This window comes from Hemitrygon akajei, chromosome 7 (genome assembly GCF_048418815.1).
Source record: "Hemitrygon akajei chromosome 7, sHemAka1.3, whole genome shotgun sequence".
Taxonomy (NCBI): domain Eukaryota; kingdom Metazoa; phylum Chordata; class Chondrichthyes; order Myliobatiformes; family Dasyatidae; genus Hemitrygon; species Hemitrygon akajei.
In genome coordinates, this window is record NC_133130.1 from 21,086,476 (window position 1) to 21,108,088 (window position 21,613).

Sequence of the window (21,613 nt, forward strand, 5' to 3'; positions counted from 1 at the left end):
ACAGCAAGCCCCCCTCCTTTACGCTTACTGCTCTCAGTGCAATTCCCATTGGCCCGAACAGTCTGGAAGCCCTCTGTGGAAACGTTTATTTCATTCTCCTTTATACTTGTGACAAGAAAATGACATTAAACAATCTTGAATCTAATTATTAATTATCTAATTAATAGCCCAATTCAGGAAGTGAAATTTGATCTATATAACAGTAAAATCAGTAAACCGTATAAACAGTAATTCTGGTCCTGTGCATTGATACAGGTAAAATTAGCAATCTTGTAGTTGGAGATCCTCTTAGAAAGAGTGATCACAGTACAACTGAGTTTCTCATACAAATGGAGAGTGTAATAGTTCAATCGAAAACCAGTGTATTATGCCTAAACAACGGAGACTACAATGGAATGAGGAAGGATTTGGTTAGTGTAGATTGGTGAAACTTCTGAGGAACAGCGGACGACCTTCAAACAGATTTTTCACGGTGCTCAACAGTATTCCAGTTAAAAGCAAAGACAGTAAGGTGGGGAGAGCCAGCCTCAGATAACTGAGGAAATAAAAGAAGGCATCAAACTAAATACAAAGTTTGGGAAAACTTTAGAAAGCAACAAAACAACCACAAAGTGAGCAATAAAGAAAGGGAGGATAGATTATTAAAATAAACTAGCACAAAGTATAAAAAGGATAGTAAAAGTTTTTATAATTATACAAAGAAGAGGGTCGCTAAAGTGAACTTTGGTCCCTTGGAAGATGAGAAGGGGGAATTGATATTGGGAATGAGGAAATGGCAGAGGTTTTGAATGATTATTTGAGTCGGTCTTCACGGTTGAGGACACATCTAACATGCCAAAGAAAAATGTGATGGGAGTTGAGGACCTGTATACAATAGCTATCACTAAAGCGGTAGTGCTGAGCAAACTTGTGGGCCTGAAAATAGTTAAGACCCCTAGTCCCAATGGAATGTATCCCACGTTTCCAAAAGAAATGAGAGGTTATAGTTGAGGCTTTGGTCATAGTTTACCAAAATTCTCTGGACTCTGGGCAGGTCCTGGCAGATTGGAAGATGGAGAATGTCACACCACTGTTCAAAAAAGGATGTAGGCAAAAGGCAGGTAACTTCTGTAGTTGGAAAAATGTTTGAAGCTATCATTAAAGAAGAAATAACGAGGCATCTGGAAAGAAATGGATCCATCAGGCAGACGTAACATGGATTATCAAAGGCAGGTCCTGTTTGACAAACTTACTTTAGTTCTTTGAGGATATAATGAGCGTAGTGGTTAGGGGGGAACAGATGGACGTCATTTACTTGGATTTCCAGAAGGTGTTCAATAAGGTGCTGCATAAAAGACTTATCCATAAAATAAGGATGCATAGAATTGGAGGTGATTTATTAGCATAGATAGAGGATTGGTTAACCAAAAGAAAGCAGAGAGTTGGAATACATGGGTGTTACTCTGGTTGGCAATCAATGGTGAGTGGTGTGCCACAGGGGCTGGGGCTGGGCCCACGATGTTCACAATATACATTAACAATCTGGAAGAGGGGACTGAGTGTAGTCAATCTAAGTTTGCTGATAATACTAAATTGAGTGGAAAAGCAAATTGTGCAGAGGTCTGCAGAGAGATGTAGATAGGTTAGTTGAGTGGGCAAGAGTCTGGCAGATGGAATGCAATGTGTTGGTAAATGCGAGGGCATCCACTTTAGAAGGAAAAATGAAAGAGCAGATTATCTAAATGGTAAAAAAACTGTAGCATGTTGCTGTGCAGAGGGACTTAGGAGTGCTTTGCATAAATAATAAAAGGTTGGTTTGTAGGTGCAGCAGGCTGTCAAGAAGACAAATGGGATGTTGGCCTTCATTGCTAGAGGGATTGAATTTAAGAGTAGGGAGGTTATGCTGCAACTGTACAGGGTACTGGTGAGGCCGCACCTGGAGTACTGCGTGCAGTTCTGGTCTCCTTACTCGAGGAAGGATATATGTCTTTGGAGGTGGTGCAGAGGAGGTTCACCTGGTTGATCCTAGAGATGAGTGGGTTAGACTATGAAGAAAGATTGAGTCGCCTGGGACTGTACTCGCTGGAATTCAGAAGAATGAGAGCAGATCTTATAGAAACATATAAAATTATGAAAGGGATAGATAGAGACAGCGAAGTTGTTTCCACTGATAGGTGAGACTAGAACTAGGGGACATAGCCTTAAGATTCAGGGGAGTATCTGTGGAATCCTCTGCCCAATGAAGCAGGGGAGGCTACCTCAGTAAATGTACTTAAGACAAGGTTGGGCAGATTTTTGCATAGTATGGGAATTAAGGATTATGGGGAAAAGGCAGGGAGGTGGAGATGAGTCCATGGTCAGATCAGCCATGATCTTACTGAATAGCCGAGCAGGCTCGATGGGCCAGATGACCTACTCCTGCTCCTATTTCTTAAATTCTTATGTAAAATAAAATAATCATGGGTTGAAATCTAGCTACAAATGTATAGCGATTGTGTCCATCTTTTTTATTTGCTGTTGAGTTTTTGTAGAAACTGTAGTCATTGGTACAACATTAGGCTGGACATTGATCTAATATGTCTGTGTATATTAACACTTCTTTAAGGATGATGTGCTATTTTACATGTACTTGTATGTGCTGTAACAGACCTGGAAATATAATCAAAACTGAGAGCTCGATGTCACTTTGTGACTAGCACTTATTTTAAAAACAGAATCAAGTCTGTTTTGCCCAGTCTTTTTCATCTCATTATTTTCATGGGGCAGTTTATTTTTCTACCTGTCAAGTTTCTAGTCTCAAATTTAAATAAATATTTTTCTGTCACCCAGTAAACAATACCATACTTTCTTTGCATCTAGTTGGCAAGGTAACAACCTCTAGACACCTATAAATTAAAAGTATAAGTGAAGGGGAGAGGCTTTGATGAACTTAGGAATTCTTATTATAGTAGTTGGTAGACAAATGCATCATTTCACTCCTTTAGGGATATTTTAAAACACACACTTGTTCCTGGTAACAATGAGATTAAACCTTGATTGCAACTAATGTGTGTAATGAGAAGTGCTATTTAAAATGAACTGATGTTAAAGTAAAACTGTTCATAAACTTCTTGATTTTGATGCTCATGCAAATGTATAATTTCATTGGTTCATTGGAACAAGTGGTATTAATTTCATGAGAGAAGTTTGTTAATGGAAGCTAACTGCAACTAATATATTTTAAAAAGTAACATCTGGAGGAATCTTTAAATTCCTATTTGCTCTGCCTACTGATTGATCCAGGATGATGACCATTATGTCCTGCAGAGCTGCTCATAGTAAAATTAGTCATCTGTTGTCTGCTTTCAGATGTGAAAGATGAGTACAATGCCATCTAACACCACACAGAGCTGATGGACGTGTCCCACTTCTTTTAGCAGCCTTCTGTCCTCCTAGCAATTAGCACTTTTCTCAGGAGTGTATCTTGTTCTTTTTATATTCATCTAATATATTTTTAAACAATCCCTTGGTGACAATATGGATTAAAGTTCTTCGTTTTTTTTTAAGAACCGTGTTGGGAAGATACAGAGGAAGATAAATTATGTGCACCTAGTGTAAGATAAATATTTGTAATTATATATCAGCATAATTCATCCCACATTATAATCAAATTTTTTGTTCCTTTTACAAAACTAACGGAGATGGGAGTAGACTCTCACATGGTGGATTGGATAGTGGACTACTTGACAGATAGACCTCAGTATGTGCGGTTGGGAGACTGTAGGTCTGACACGGTGGTCAGCAGCACAGGGGCGCCGCAGGGAACCGTACTCTCTCCGGTCCTGTTCACCCTGTACACATCAGACTTCCAATATAACTCGGAGTCCTGCCACGTGCAGAAGTTCGCTGATGACACGGCTATAGTGGGGTGTGTCAGGAATGGACAGGAGGAGGAGTATAGGAAACTGATACAGGACTTTGTGATATGGTGCAACTCAAACTACCTGCGTCTCAATATCACCAAGACCAAGGAGATGGTGGTGGACTTTAGGAGATCTAGGCCTCATATGGAGCCAGTGATCATTAATGGAGAATGTGTGGAGCAGGTTAAGACCTACAAGTATCTGAGAGTACAGTTAGACGAGAAGCTAGACTGGACTGCCAACACAGATGCCTTGTGCAGGAAGGCACAGAGTCGACTGTACTTCCTAAGAAGGTTGGCGTCATTCAATGTCTGTAGTGAGATGCTGAAGATGTTCTATAGGTCAGTTGTGGAGAGCGCCCTCTTCTTTGTGGTGGCGTGTTGGGGAGGAAGCATTAAGAAGAGGGACGCCTCACGTCTTAATAAGCTGGTAAGGAAGGCGGGCTCTGTCGTGGGCAAAGTACTGGAGGGTTTAACATCGGTAGCTGAGCGAAGGGCGCTGAGTAGGCTACGGTCAATTATGGATAACTCTGAACATCCTCTACATAGCACCATCCAGAGACAGAGAAGCAGTTTCAGCGACAGGTTACTATCGATGCAATGCTCCTCAGACAGGATGAAGAGGTCAATACTCCCCAATGCCATTAGGCTTTACAATTCTACCGCCAGGACTTAAGAACTTTTTAAAAGCTATTATTAATGCTTTTTGAGATAGTGATTTAGATGCATATCATATTTTTTTACTGAGTTAAGTATTGTATGTAATTAGTTTTGCTACAACAAGTGTATGGGACATTGGAAAAATGTTGAATTTCCCCATGGGGATGAATAAAGTATCTATCTATCTATCTAAAGTATCTATCTATCTATCTTTATTTGCTACATTTTTTGCTGCAGATGTTTTTACTCTGGTCATAAAAGATCAGAAGTAGATTATTTAATATCAATTAATCCTCCCATGCTAGTTAGTACATGAAAACCTACTTTCTAAAATCCCTCAAATTCTAGATTTCTATTGAGTCCAAAAAAATGATTTGGTGTAAGTGTACTACAGTCACTAGTGTAGAGGATTCCAAAGGTCTATTATCCACTGAGTGAAATTTTTTCACACTTTGATTCTGAAACACTGATATAATCCTTGGATCAATGCACTGCATTGTTCGGCCCCCTTTGTTTCACCAATTTCATACCAGCCATCAAGTGTCCATTGATTTTAATTCCAACTTAATCCCATTTTATTCTTGCTCATCTTGAAATCATAGTGGGTATCGTGCAGAGCATTTAGTCAGGAATCGTTCTTGTTTGTGTTATGAATGATAGAGTTGTGTTGTTTTGTCAGTGTTTAATCTCATGTCATTGTGATCTTAGCTGATTATACAGTTGGTAGTCCAGTTTGCTCATCGGGACTTTCTGCCGGTTCTACAGAAAATTTCCACAGAATGCTTCATTTATGGGTCTAAACGTTACAGTGCTATAAAGCAATGATAGTCTGAAACAAGGGTGGTGGTTGAAGGTCAATTCTCTGACTGGAGGCCTGTGACTAGTGGGATGTCCATGGGTCAGTGTTGAGACCTCTGTTATTTGTTATTTATGAATAATACCCATGTATCCCAACTCCCTGGTTTCTATTAGTTAACCAATCCTCTATCTATGCTAATACGGCACCGCCAATTCTCTGCATCCTTGTCTTATGGATGTCTTTTATGCAGCACCTTATTGACCACCTTCTGGAAATCCAAGTAAATTAGGTCCATCTGTTCCCTTCTATCCACTGTGCTCATTGTTTCTTCAAAGAACTCTAACTCCAGTAAGTTTGTCAAACAAGATCTGCCTTTACTAAATCCATGCTGCGCCTGCCTAATGCCTATTTCTTCTTTAATGATTGCTTCAAGCATTTTCCCAACTACAGATGTTAAACTAACTGGCCTATGACCCCAAGCATAAAGCCAAAGCTACACATGAATGGCTTGAAAACAACAAAGTTAATGACCTGGGGTGGCCAAGTCAGAGTCCAGACCTCAATCCAATCAAGAATTTGTGGCTGGACTTAAAAAGGACTGTTCACACATGATCCCCATATAATCTTACAGAGCTTGAGCAGTTTTGTGAAGAAAAATGGGGAAAAATTGCAGTGTCCAGATGCGCAAAGCTGATAGACTTACCCACACAGATTCAAGGCTATATTTGCTGCCAAAGCTGCATCTACTAAATAATGACTTGAAGGGGTGAATAATTATGCAATAATTTATTTTGTGTTTTAAATTTGTAATTAATTTAGATCACTTTTTAGAGATCTGTTTTCACTTCTGACACGAAAGAGTCTGTCTGATCAGTGTCAAAAAACCCAAATTAAATCCACTGTGATTCAATGTTGTAAAACAATAAAACATGAAAACTTCCGGGGGGGGGGATACTTTTTATAGGTACTGTACATGGAAGAGAGGGGCTGGAGGGTTATGGGTTGAATGAGGGTAATTGGGACTAGCAAAAATGTTGCTGTGGTTTGCATGGACCAGTTGGGCTGAAGGGCCAGTTTCCATGCTGTATTACTCTAACTGTAAGTATCCATTTACTAGAACCAGATCAGAGCACAGTGGCTCTACTTGTCAATGAAATTCTGACTCTAAACATTTGACTCTTTCCATTTTTATTGGAATTTTGAGCTTATTATAGAAATTTTGTAAATATTTGCTCCATGTATTTTTCAGGATAGCTGACATTTTATGATAAATGTGTTCTGGAAAAGCTGTCTTTTTTATTCACTTTCAAGTCTGACAGATGCTCACTTGGCATTACTGTTGCTTTCATTGCTTCCATCCCACAAAACCTATCTTGTTTTCCTGAATACAATTAGACCATAAGATGTAGGAGCAGAACATCATTAGTAACCAACGATAAAAGGCCCCCTTCCCCCACAACACTTTGCCTTCTGCCAGAAGGCCAATTTTCTACCCATGCTAGTATCTTTCCTGTAATACAGTATGTGCTTATCTAGTTTAGCAGCCTCTTGTGGCACCTTCAAATTTCAAAATAAATATCAAAGTACATCTAGGTCACCATACATTACCCTAAGATTCATTTTCTTGCAGGCATTCACAGAATAAGGAAACAATAGAATCAAAGACTGACTGCAAAAGACAAACTAACAAATACAAAATAAAAAGTTGTAGAGTCCTTATAAGTGAATCCATTGGTTCTGGAAACAGTTCAGTATTGAATAGTTATCCACGTTGGTTTAGAAACCTGATGGTTGAAGGGTAATAGCTGTCTCTGAACCTCGTGGTGTAGAACCTAAGACTCCTGTACCACCACCTTGATGACAGCAATGAAAAATCAGCATGACCTGATGATGGGTGTCCTTGATAATATATACTGCTTTCTCACAGAAGCACTCCTTATAGATGTGCTCAATGGTGCCAAAGGTTTTTCCTGTGATGCACTGGGCTGTATTCACTACTTTTTTGTAAGCCTTGTCAAAATAATGTAATTAATAAATGTAAGAAGTATTTTGCAAATTCTTTTTTAATAAGTAGAATGCTTTCAAAAATATCAATGTGCTGATCTTTTTTTTATTTCTACTTAGATGAAGTAAATGGAGATTCCTGCCTTCTCTTAATCCTGCTGTGCATTTTCACAGTACTTCTGAGCGTCCTAGGAACTGCACTTTATTGCACATTTGGTGATCTGGAGTCTACTGTGTGCAGAGACTTTACGTCACAAATGGACTTCTACTTTACCCAGTTTCAACAAGGCTTTGCGAAGGTTAAGCACTGGTTGTTGTTTTCTTAAATGACAGTATATGCACGCACATTGAAATCATGGTGTAAATAGAAATTCAGATGGACCACAATGAGTAGATAATCATCTTGATGCTTGTGCTGCAGTGCACTAACTACTGTGGAATGTCAGAACACAGGAACTTAAATACTGAAGCTTCAGACCTCAACAAAACTATTTATAGCTTGAAATTATTACCATTAATAGCTTGAAACACAAAGACTGAATATTCAACTTGGTCAATAACGTTTGAAAACTCTGTGAATAGTAGACTTGTCAATCATTTTCGGAAGAAATTAGTTTTATATAATTTGCCTCTTTGGGTACTCTGCACTTAAGGATGTAATAATTTGGATTCATAATGGTTCTTGTGTCATGATTTGTGTGTGTATTTTTTAAACCGTTGATAATTTTGCATTTAATTTTACTTGTTGATTTATCTTGCTCTTTAAAAATCATATCTGTAGATTTTGATTTCAAAACTAATTTAGACCATAAGACACAGGAGCAGAATTAGGCCATTTGGCCCATTGAGTCTGCTCTGTCATTCAATCGTGGCTGATCCTTTTCTCCACCTCCTCAGCTCCTGAGATTTTTAGATTAAAATCTAAATTTTAATTTAGATTACTTTACATGTCTGCTTTTCTATTATAACTTTTTCTACAACCCTCAGATTATTATTGATTACTGTTGTCTGTTAATCTTGTCTCCATTTTATTTCCTATTGCATCTTTCAAACAAAATGCAGGCGCACAAATGAATTTTTGAGAAGATTGTTATTTAATGTTTAATGGACATATTGTTTATCAAATAATCTTGTCATGTATCACAGGAAGTATTCACTGAACATTGGTGAATCATTTTCTATTATTTGCTATTTTGATTTGCTGTTGTTACTCGGACAATAATTGTCAGTTTGAATGAGCAAGTTATAATTTGATTTAGCAGCCTGTGAACTCCATCGGTATGTTTGTTAAATTCACTTGCACTTTCTTTCATTTTAAACAATAGCAAAATAGTTTAAAATTTGTAGTGCTAATGTTCTGCTTTGTGATGCTTTCAGATTTGTTTTCTCTGTTACAGAAGGTACAGTAAAAGATTCAAGACATTGCTTTGTGACCTGCCACTGAAATGATACAGGTTTATGTTTCATTCTCAAAATGGTAAATTTCTTGGCTCAGCAATGCTGGGAGAAAAGGGATAAGCAAATAATGAAGAATCTCTAAAGGCTTATTTCGTCTGAAGTCAGAGACTTGGTCAAATTAATCCTGGATGTTTGCTTACATTCTTTAGAGCAGCATTGCTGATGTCTGTAATTAATGAGTAAATCTGTCAATGTACCAACTTCACTGAATCCTCATAGTTGTGCCTGTTGAACATCGGTTAGGTTCTCCAACATAAAACATCTGTTCTTCTTCTTAAGCCCATCACCCCTTACTGGGACAGCAGTTTGCTAGAGTCCCTCATCCTGGGCCAAAGGTTGATCAGCTTTGTGAGTTTTTCTTTCACCACATGACTTCATACATCTTCTAGGTGAAGATCCTTCCTCTCCCAGGGATGAGGTCTTCGGAGCTTCTGTTCATATTTCTGCAGCTCTGGGTTTTTTAACAGGACGGGTTTGCTGTCCTCTTTTCGCAGCTGGGCTTGGGACTGTCCATGCCAGAGTTAAAACTTTCTTCAGGTTAGTATATTTTGACTACTTTGGGTTGGTATGTTGAGGTTAACTTGATTTCTGTTTAATACAGGGATATTTTCCTTGCTGGTATCTAGTCACAGAAGTCTGCTTAGTTTCCACTTCTGCTGCCGATGTATGTCTGCAGAGTAAGCATTGAGACTAGCAACACACAAAATGCTGGTGGAAAGGAGCAGGCCAGGCAGCATCTTTAGGGAGAAGTACAGTCGACATTTCAGGCCAAGACCCTTCGTCAGGACTGTTTTGGACAGCATTGAGATTATGCTGCTTGGTCCTTAAGTTGGGTATCTTAGAATAATCTTGGTAGGAAAAGTTTTTAAAAGTTACTTAATTATTGCTGCAATATGAAGAGAAGACTATGTACTACCTACTCAGTAGAATTTGTTTTGCATCACAAAGCACAATATTATAATGCATGCACTATCATAAATTTTTATCATTACTGAATTTATGTGAAATGTTGATCTTGTATATGGAGAAATTATTATTCAAACCCATAGAATTAGTTTATAAATTTTTAAAAATGGGAAATACATCTTGGCAAAAAAAGTAAGAGCTGGTCTCTATCCAGAGGTATGCATGCACTGTTCACCAATGCTTGCAGCAAATAGTGTACAATTATTCACTGTATAGCACTTTAAGTCCTGCTTCCTTTGCATATTTCTATGTTCCATTTTGATAGCACCTGCAAATATTGTTTTGTTTATAACTATCAATTATACAGTGCTAGATATTCACAATAGGTTTGCCAGTACTGAACGAAGAATGGTAAAGATTTAATGTGTGGAAACTGGCTTTGTTGAGCTTTTAAGTTTGTTGTTTTTTTACCCCCTTTGTAAATGTATATTATTTTTGCATTTTCAAGTTGTTAGCTGGTAGCTAATAGTGAGCAATCATGTCTACCTTCCTATAACTATAATATTGTAAAATAGTGGCAGACTGAATGAGGAAATGTGTCAGTGGACTTACCCTTTAGCGTGAATATTTACTTTTAGGAGCTTCAGAAAGGGCCTTAAATTTTAACAAAGCAACTTTTAACTTGTATGTTTATAAAGTTGCTAACTGTAACATAGTGCATAATAGGAGGCATTATAAATAGCCATGAATTACTGGCTGGTTCAGTTCATGACTATAGGTTAAAGATAGATAACTTATTTATTGTAGATTGTGCTGTATGTAAAGCAAATCATTTAGTTTTATTTTCCTCCTGTTTTTGTAAATTTCAGAAATCTATGATCTGAGCTCTGTAATCTTAGGTTACTACACCTGCAGCTGTGTTCTTAATCTGTGAATTGTTAAACACTTGTTCATTTTGTATTATGTGCTAGACATTTGGGGATTGTTCACAAGAAATATAAATATGTCCACAACCACAGTATGAAGTGTAGTAATGTTATCACTGCATTGATTTAAAATGCAAAACTGCAGAGAATAGTAATTTGAAGGTGAGCTAATTGTTGTAAAGTGGTTTGCATGATTTCAGTCATTTATCAACTTGTGATTTTAATCTCTCACAAATAGAAAATAATGGGGAAAATACACTTGCTGATATTAAAATCAGTTTATCTAATACACAGCCTTTAAACTCTTTCAATGTACTATATTGAACAATGCTGCCTATTTGCTGTAAATTATTCTACAAGGAGGAAAGTGAAGATTTGAAGGAATGTTCCAGGGACTGGCAAATACTCATTGGGCCAGTGGCACCTTTCTAATGTATACTATACAAAAATCTGCTTTTAAATGTTAAAAAGACATTTTCTCAATTTTTCCTCCCATTGAATATACAATTAGGGACAGAAACAGGCCACGTGGCCCCTCAAACCTGTGCCATTTAATGAGATAATGATTGATCTGACTAATCTCAATTTCACATTGTTATATAGCTGCAGAAACATCTCGTTCCCCTCCTTGCATGACAAGTATTTAAAACTACTTCAAGTACCCATTGAGGAAGAAAGTGTACCTCATTTGTTTTGAATAGATGACCACATATTTTTTTAGAGCAACACCTAGTTTTAGATGTTTTCACAAAAGGAAATATCTTAACAGCTACCCCTCAGCATGTTTGGCAGCTTTGGGGCTGTACTCACTAATTTAGAAGAATGAGGGGGAGAGTGGATCTCATTGAAACCTGCTGAATATTAAAAGGACTATATAAGGTAGATGTGGAGAGGATGTTTCCTATGGTGGGATTATCCAGAACTAGAGGACACAGCCTCAAAATTGAGGGGTGACTTATTAGAACAGAGGTAAGGAGGACACGAGGAAATCTGCAGATGTTGGAAATTCAAACAACACGCACAAAATGCTGGTGGACCACAGCAGGCCAGGCAGCATCTATAGGGAGAAGCACAGTCGACGTTTCGGGCCAAGACAACTTGATGAAGGGTCTCGGCCCAAAATGTCGACTCTGCTTCTTCCTATAGATGCTGCCTGGCCTGCTGTGTTGCCAGAAGTAAGGAGGTATTTTTTTAAGCCAGGGAGTAGTTAATCTGTGGAATGCTCTGCCATTGGCTGTGGTGGAGGCCAAGTTTATACATATATTTTAGGCAGAAGTTGATAGTTTCCTGATTGACCGGGCATCAAGGGATATGGTGAGAAGCCAGTTATAAGGAGTTTAGTGGGATTCGGGATCAGTCGTGAGAGAATTGTGGAGCAGCCTTGATGTGCAATACTGTTCCTGTGTCTTATGATCTGATGTTCCTGACACTTGTTTGTCCATTCTTGGGTGTTTTCTCTCAAGTTACCTGCTAGCACTTGCAGGACAAGAACTTTAAATGAGAAACTGTTTAATTCCATAAATCCCACTACATTTAAATGAGCAAAGGCAGGCTCTATTTAGATCTAAGGATAAGATTAAGTAAACAGTAACATGTTCAGTTAAATAATGTGCAGAATAAAACACCACAACCATTCTCGTTTAACCAAAACAAACTTTCATCTTGTGTACAAACTAGAACTGTATGGATTGATGTTCATTATATTTTTAGTTTCCAAAATTTTTTTGCTAGACATCAGTTTATTACTCACCTCACCTCCATGCCTTACAGCTTATACCAATTTCCATGTTTATTTAAAAATTCAAACTGTATAAATAAATTTGCAAAGCTCTGGGAGAATATTTTTAGAAATGTCTTTCTGATGCCAAAAATAAATGCAAGATGAACAAATTTGGATAGGTTGTGCAGAGTTTGGTTGCATACAGTGATTAGTCAGTAGCTGCTGGATGAGATTTCCTTTTAACTAGATGTGGTTTCAAGTCTAGTGTTGACCTTTGGTCTGTATCACTCAACATCAAATAGGTGTATTTTAGGTGTACTAAATTGAAGTACATCCTTGTACATTCTGTAATCGCTATAAATGCTACAAACTTTACACTCACTTTTGTCAAATACTGAATTCTCCTCTATGGTTAATAGGGGAAATATGTTCACTTGATACTTATAGGAATGACGTAGGATTTCTCAAAGTTTTGTTTAATTTTATTTACAAAACTGGCTGAGAGAATTTAACCTCCCCACCCCCACTGCTCCAACTCAGCTGGCATTTATGTAATCTTGTATTTCATAGAATCATACATCCAATAGAAAGTGAATGGACAGCCGTTGAATCTGTGCCACTCTAATCCTACATCTTATTTTATTCTCCCCATGTTCCCATCAAATATCCTTAGACTCTACCACTCACCTACGCACCAGGGGTGATTTACAACAGCCAATTAACCTACCAACATATATCCTTGATGTAGGGGGAAACCCACATGACCACAGAGGAGGAGGTCAGGATGTCACTGCAAAAGTGAATAATATTTAAAGTAATCACACTTTTGGCACTGGGTTGAGGCCCTTAAGGTCACTGTTTATTTAAAAATACTGCACACTAACAGGCCCTTCCTGCCCTCCTAATCTGCACATTTTTGGAATGGCAGGAACCCACATGCAGAACACCTGAACAGACAGCAGCAGAATTGAGCCCAGATCTCTGGTACTGTAAGTGTTATGCCAACTACTGGCTACCATGCTTCTAGACCACATCCAAATACTTTAGTACTGAGGATTTCTGCCTCTGCCACCCTCAGCAGTGAATTCTGGACCCTTAGGAGATAATTTTTCAATTATTTTCATTTAATATGCCCAATACAACTCCTCTGCCAATAGAAGTAGGTTTATTTACTGGGTTTAAATTTAAGTTTCCCCTCAGCTTCCTCTTGCAAAGGAAGCAACTCTGGAAGTATAATCACATCTTTTCTGTAATATGGTGACCTGACGTGTTTGCGAGAGACCAGGTGAGCCTAATCAATGCGACATTCAGTTCTAGCACAACCTTATATTTTAAGATTTGGTTAATAGTTTAAAAACAGGTAGCACAGCAGGTCACTGAGACAGTTTAATGACATGTTGTGCTACCTCTGAAAATACTCTTGCATCCCTTTGTTGTTCTATGCCACTGAATCCTCCCATTTATTGTATATTAACCTTTGCTTGTTTCATCTCATTACATTACCCAACCTCTGAATTTAATGTTTTGCCACTTTTCTGCAAGATAATTTCCCACTTCCAGCAGTGTAAAGGATTCCTCAAGTCAAACAGAACTTAAACTTTATACACACCACAGATACATACATATATACATACCCCTCAAAGAACAGTCCTATGGCCCTGATTGGCAATACCTCTCTAATCATAAATGGCAGGCTGCCATTGTCCTTTCCCTCTTGCTGGCAAGCTAATAATCTAATTTCCCTGGACTTTATCATTTCGATCCACGTGTGCGGCATCATAAAACCTAAAATCCATGAAGACCACATCAAGTACACTGCCTTATCCCATGATAGGGTTAATATTAATTCCTATCATGATTCCGTTGTCATGCACCTAATGAAGAATTGGCTGGAAAATGCACATGGGATCTGAAAAGATTGATCTACTACAGAGAGCAATGCAGTAATAAATTGAGACATGTATGTGAGACTAAGCTAGATAAGTCACACACACACTGCTTAAAAGTGACTAATCCCTAAATGAAGCTCTAAGCCAATAAACCAGTGATACAAAAGAGGGAGTGCCAATATAAAGTATGAAGCAATGTGTACATTTTTTTAAAGTATTTTTTGTGCAAGACAGTGTAACCCCACTGTTTCGTGCTGAATAAAACCTTAAACATTTCTACTGTTGGACTCTGGTGGTCTAACAGCAGAACTAACACTCTCTTAAAAAAAAAACCAAGTGCTTCAGAGAGAAGCAACACACACAAAATGCTGGTGGAATGCAGCAGGCCAGGCAGCGTCTATAGGAAGTAGTACAGTTGATGTTTCAGGCTGTGACCCTTCGTCAGGACTTAGGAGAGAAGCTTTTAAATGGTTTAAAAACTTTAAAACAGGCTGAAAAAAAAGGTAGATGGAATTTAATACAGACAAGTGTGAGGTTTTACACTTCAGTATGACCAACCAGGGTAGGTCTTACACAGTGAACAGTGGGGCACTGAAGAGATCATGGGTGAAAGGTAAAAAGTTTAAGGGGAACCTGTGGGGAAATGTTTTTTTTAACCTACAGGGCTGAGAGTGTAGAATGAGCTGCCAACACAAGTAGTGCATGTGAGCTTGATTTCAATGTTTAGGTGAAGTTTGGATAGGTACATGGAAAGTCAGGGAACAGGGTGATTGTCCCAGTGCAGGTCAATGGGAGTAGACAGTTTAAATGTTTTGGCATGGACTGGATGGATCGAAGGGCCTGTATTTCTATGACTAAATAAGCCCTTGCTGTTAGCCTGATATCTCTGCCTCTCAGAAATTTGCTGGATGTAAACTAATTAGCCCATAATTTCTTGACGTTTTCCATGCCCAATGTAATCTATTGGTGTCACACTTACATTTACATCCAAATCATTAATATAACAGCAAGAAATCCAATCACAAATACAGTCTGAATTACAATCACAAAAAGTGCAACTTCCTCTCATTTTCAAGCCAGTTTTAGACAGACTATCATTAATCTTTGAAAGATTGGAATTAATCTTATTGATTTCTCTTACTCCACAACCCAAATAACTTATCTACCAACAATACTAGAGCCAGGCCTACATTAACTGGCATATCTCTGATATTCTTGAATATAGGAACTATATTGCAGTCCTCTAGTCAACTCACACTTCATTTGTGATCAGAATTATTTTTTTTAAACTTATTGCCTATCTCCTCCCTTACCTCGCATACATTAACACCAGGGACTTTCCCACCTTTAAACCCAAGACATCTATGCCTTTTTATTAAAAGCGCAACTGCTTCCAAAATGTCACTGACACCTTCTCTAAATTCTCCAAGTTAATGTAAATAAGTTTTCATTTTATACCGCCCACATCCTCCAGCTCACAGATCATCACTTTGGTCTCCAGTAGATTCTCTTTAGTCATCATCTTTTCCTTAATAAAATGTTGTGGGATTTTCCTCAAATGTTGCCCATATCTGATATTTCATTCAATCTTTTTGTTCTTCTACAATTTCTTTACTCCTATCAGGCTTACATTTAATTTCTATCTGCTAGACAGATTTGCTTCTTTATCCAACCTATTATAATCTCTCAACGCTTGAGATTTCCTTGGAATGGCTTTTATTCTTAGCCTTTACAGTATTTGTTTGATTGATTTACTTATTTACAACATCCACATCTTACCCCTTCAGTTTGTTAGGAAACTTGCACATCTCTACCTTCAAAAATGGGTTCTCAGTACCTCTGTTCAATATACTTAAACATGGATTTGGATCTTTTTTTAAGGTAAGTAAAACAGAAAATACTGGAAAAACTCAGCTCAGTGAGCATCTCTGGAAAGGAAAAAAGTTAATGTTTCAGGAATTTACATCAATCTAAAACATTTCCACAGGTGCTGCCCAGCCTGCTGGTTCCCCCACCCCCTCCATTTAAAGTTTTATCATGTTGGGTCATGCTTTATTCCTACTCATGCGAGTCTGACCAGACAGGCAGGTCCTACAACCTTACCAGTAAAACATTATGCAAAGCAGCTTCATTTGTTGGTAATTGTTGCTATTAATAATGAACATTAGATTAAGACTGAAGGGCCTTTGAGTACAAGTACATGATTTTCTGAAAGTAGAATTACAATGAGATTTACAAGAAGGTGTATCCTGCTTGGCATTGCTGCCTGCCACATCTCCAACAGTGCCTTTGGGTTAGCTGCAGTGGCATGAGCCAGGGACCACCATTTATTGATGTTTCACTCCCTTAGCACTGGTACACCTCCTGGTGGCAGAGCACTTGGCCTCCCTACCACCTGTCCTTCTTCCTCAGCCACAGCCAAAACCTGCCCTTTTCAACCTCTTCAGTCAACACTGATGGCTCTCCTGAACCTCACTCCAGTCACTGCCATGTTCCAGAGTAACCTTGTTATCGATGCACCATCAAAGTCCAGCATCCTACCTCCACAGGGTAGATGATGGTCCTCCAGCTAGCTGCCACATCCGAGTACTTCAGCCTCTTCCGCTTGTGGGCAGCCTCCATTCCTTCCTCCCATGGGATAATTAACTCAACGAGGAGGGGCTTCACAGCCATGGACCATAGTGCTACATCTGGGTGGAGAGATGTGTTGGTGATTTCTGTGGGGAACTGTAGTTGTTGGCCAAGATCTGCCCTCATGTTCAACTCCTTGCCTGTGGAGAGGAATCCTGAAGAAGCTCTTGGTATAGACAGGGTGAAGGTTTTGGGTATAATGGCCTTCATAAGGCAGGGCATATTTGTGTGGTAATAGTGCAGTCAGATAGGTGGGTGGTGAAGCCACACTTGAAGTACGTATTCAGTTTTGATCACTCTGCTGTAGGAAGGATATTAAACTGAAAGTGCAGGAAAAAAGATTTATAAGAATATTGCCAGTGCTTTGGAGCATATAAGACGGGGCAATCATAGAAGTATATGAAATCATGAGGTACGTAGGTTAAATGCAGATTCTCACCCCTCTCCCACACAGTGCTGGGAATCAAGGACTAGAAGGCATAGGTTTAAGGTGTGGGTGGAAACATTTAATAGGAGCTTCAGCTTTTTTGTTGTTAACAAACACATTGAATGAGCATCCATAAGCAGTGTTTGAAGCAAGTAGAAGAACAACTAAAGAGTTGGACAGGACAGGTACATGGATTTGAAAGGTTTAAAAGGCTATGGGCCAAATGCTGGCAAATGGGATGTAGCAGCTCGGGTGGCATGGCCCAGTTGGGGCAAAGGAAGCCACTTGAAGTAGCTTCACAATATTTGGAATATCAACTATGAGCAGCATAATTTCCCCCAAAAAATAAGGAAATTTAAAATAGATGCAAACCATCTCAGACTATAGAACAACACTGTACAGGCCCTTCAGTCCATGATGTGGTGACCTTTAAAGGTACTCTAAGATCAATCTAACCCTTCCCTCCCACTGAGTCTGATGTGGCTCAGAAGAGTGGTGAAGAGGACTGCAGTGTTTTTTTTTTTTTTAAACTTTTTTTTATTGTTTTCAAATAGTTACAAAATAAAAGTGTATGAGAAAAAAAAATGTTACCCAGCCCCCCTCCCCTTAACCCCTCCCCCCTAACATCCCTAAAAAAAAAAGAAAGAGAAAAAAAAAAGGAATGCCTGGATATTGGAAGATCCCCACACGCTCCACGGAGTTCGTAATAACTTTGGTGTATGCATTTATTTCTTTCCCCAAGTAACCAATTATTTCATCTTCGGAGCACCTATATATTTAATCCTGTCTTTTGTAAATAAGGGCGCCAAATTTTCAAAAATGTTTCATATTTATCTCTTAAATTGTAAGTGATTTTTTCAAGTGGAATACAGCCATAAATTTCGTTCTTCCAACGATCTATACTTAGATATGTATCCGATTTCCAAGTCACTGCAATAGCTTTTTTGGCTACTGCCAATGCAATTTTTATAAATTCTTTCTGATATTTATTCAATCTGGCTATCGGTTTTATCCCTTCAATATTACCTAGTAAAAGTAATGTTGGGTTGTGTGGAAGTTGTATTCCAATGATTTGTTCCAGTAAAACTCTTAAATTTGTCCAAAAAGGTTGAATTTTGGAGCAGGACCAAGTAGAATGTAAAAAAGTACCAATTTCTTGGTTACATCGAAAACACTGATCAGATAGATTTGGGTTTAATTTGTTTATTTTTTGTGGTGTAATATATAGTTGATGTAAAAAATTGTATTGCACTAATCTTAATCGAACGTTTATTGTATTTGTCATACTCTCAAGACATAGTCTTGACCAGTTTTTTTCTTCAATTTTGATATTCAAATCACTTTCCCATTTTTGTCTTGACTTATGGACTCCTTGTTTAATTGCCTGTTTTTGAATCAAATTATACATACAAGAGATAAAGGACTGCAGTGTTGATAGGAGAAATAGAGACAAGATTCTGTGGCCGTGACAGAGACACCCGAACAATATGTTGCCTCCCAGGTTCCAGGGTCAGGGATGTCTAAGATTGGGTTCGTGGCATTCTAAAGAGGGAGGGTGAGCAACCAGAAGTCTTACTACATATGGGCACCAATGATACAGGTAGGAAAGGTAAGGAGGCTTGAAAAGAGATTTTAGGGAGCAAGGCAGAAAGTTGAAAAGCAGGACCTCCAGGGGAGTAATCTCTGGATTGCTGCCTGTGCCACACCAGTGAGGGTAAGAATAGGATGAATTGGCAGATGAATGTGTAGCTGAGGAACTGGTGCAAGGAGTAGGGGTTCAGATTTATGGAGCATTGGAATCTTGTCTGGGGAAGGTGTGACCTGTACAAAAGGGACACGTTATACCCGAATCCAGGGGGACCCATTATCTTTGTGGGTAGGTTTACTAGAGCTGTTCGGGAGGGTTTAAACAAATTTGGCAGGGGTTGGGAATCGGAGTGATAGTGCTGACGGCAAGGTAATGATTTTACAGAGGCAATGTATAGTGAGACTGCTAGCAAGGGGAGGCTGATAAGGAAAAATTGCAGTTAACAAGATGAGTTCCAACAAAAGGCAGAAAAAACTGAAAAGGGTGAATACAGGAATGAAGGTGTTATATTTGAATGCTTGCAGTATACAGAATAAGGTAGATGAGCATAGCACAATTCAAATCAGCATTATGACGTAGGCATCACTGAATTGTGGCTGAAAGAATTTAGCTGGGAGCTTAACATAAAATGATGCATTTTGTATCGAAAGGACAGGCAGGTAGGCAGGACTAGGGTGATTCTGCCGGTAAAAAATGAAATCAAATCATTAGAAAGAGGTAACATAGGATCAGAAGATGTTGAATCATCATGGGTAGAGCCAAGGAACTGCAAGGGTAAAAAGATGCTGATGGGAGTTATATGCAGTCACCCAAACAGTAGGAAAGATGTGGTCTACAAATTAAATCTGGAGATAGAAAATGCATGTCAAAAGGGCAATGTTCCAATAGTCATGGGGGAGTTTCAATATACAGGTAATTTGGAAAATGGTGCTGGATCCAGGGGTGGGGGGGGGGGGGGGAACTTCTAAAATGCTTATGAGATGGATTTTTAGAACAGCTCAAGGTTGACCTGACTAGGGGATCAGATATTCTGGAAAGACATTGTGCAATGAACTGGAATTGGTTAGAAAGCTTAAGGTAAAGGAACCCCTAGGGAAATCAATCCTGGACTAATTTTTGTGAACTTCCTTTGAACCCTCTCTGGTCAGCACATCTTTGCTTAAATAAGGGGCCCAAAACTCCTCACAATACTGCAAGTGAGTCCTCACCAGTACTTTGCAAAGCCTTAACATTACATCCTTACTTGTATATTCGAGTCCTCTTGAAATAAATGCTATATTTGCCTTCCTTAGCACCAACATGACCTGCAAATTAACTTCTAGGGAACCCTGCACAAGTCCCTTTGCGCCTCAGATTTTTGAATTTTCTCTCCATTTCGAAGTTACACTTATTTTTTCTACCAAAGCGCATGACCATACACTTTGACACTATTCCATCTGCCACTTCTTTGCCCATTCTCCTAATCCAAGCCCTTCTGTAGCCTCTTTGTTTCTTCAAAACTACCTGCTCCTACTCATATCTTCATATCATCTGCAAACTTAGCCATAAAGACATCAATTCCATCATCCAAATCATTGAAATATAAACATGAAAAGAAACTGTCTCAACACTGACCCCAATGGGACACTACTAGTCACCAGCAACCAACCAGAAAAGGCTCCCTTTAATCCCACTCTTTCCTTCCTGCCAATCAACTAATGCTCAATCCATGCTAGTATCTTTCTTGTATTACCATGGGCTCTTAATTTATCAAGCAGTCTCATGTGCAGCACCTTTTCAAAGGCATTCGGAAAATCTAGCTAAAGCTATATTTTCAGCCTTTGGCAATGTTCATCCTGGCTGGAGATTTTAACATCCCTTTTCTGATTGTCAAAAATCACCTCTATTGGCAATGTAAAACATTACCAATACCAGGTTCAGCAGGTTGGAGTTGTGTCCAACTGGCCAAGGATTGGGGCCAATAGTGTGAGGACCCTACATTTAGTCATTTGGAGTACAATCAGTGGAGAAATGGGACCATTGGTTCTATACTTTCAATTTTTGGGGCCCCAAATCCAGCACTGTGGCATTAGAAGCATTAGCTCAGTAGGCCCTTTAGCTCTATTGTCTAAAATAAGTGAATGATGGCCTGTTGTGCAAGTTGCATTTAGGTGGAGAGGTGAATTACTCCAGGGAATGGCTATTGAATTACAGAGCAATTATCAACATGTTTTAATCCAAAACATTTTAGGCTAATCATAAACACAAATTCTGCAGACGCTGGACATCCAAAAAAGCAACACACAGAATGCCAGAGAAACTCAGCAGGTCAGGCAGCATCTATGGAAATGAACAGTCGACGTTTTGGACCAAGAACCTTCAGCACTATGGCTATTGTTATAGTTTCTGAATGATTAAAAAATTAATCTCACTCAAAAGATGGTCAATTGAAGCTCTGTGGAGTTCAGAGCCAAGGATCTAAAGCTTCTTTGATGACCTCATTTCCATCACAATGACACATTACCCTCTGGCATTCAGGGCAGCAATGAAGGTTCCTCTAGCTGTCTGTCCTTTGCCACCCAAGTGGAAAAGGATTCTTCTCTGCTGTTTCCGTAACTATTTTCTTTTACCAATCAGGGTTGTTAGCCCTGATCTGGACTCCAGACCTGGAGGACTGTTGGACTGGTCTTAGTCTGGCCTCTATCCTTTGACCTTTTTGGCATGGGTGACCCTACTAAGAGCCAAA

General features: G+C 38.8%; 1 protein-coding gene across 6 annotated transcripts in view; it reads left to right on the forward strand.

Moving 5' to 3' along the window:
* cnsta (consortin, connexin sorting protein a) overlaps window positions 1–10,922 on the forward strand; it is a 106,786-nt gene extending 95,864 nt beyond the window's left edge. For 5 of the 6 annotated variants that reach the window (XM_073050460.1, XM_073050463.1, XM_073050462.1 and 2 more), the window contains one exon: window positions 7,464–10,922. In XM_073050460.1, the coding sequence (XP_072906561.1) occupies window positions 7,464–7,669 (206 nt within the window). In that variant the 3' untranslated portion in view covers window positions 7,670–10,922. The remainder of the gene's footprint in view (window positions 1–7,463) is intronic. The other variant, XM_073050466.1, reaches the window with a different exon arrangement.
* Window positions 10,923–21,613: the final 10,691 nt, after the last annotated feature.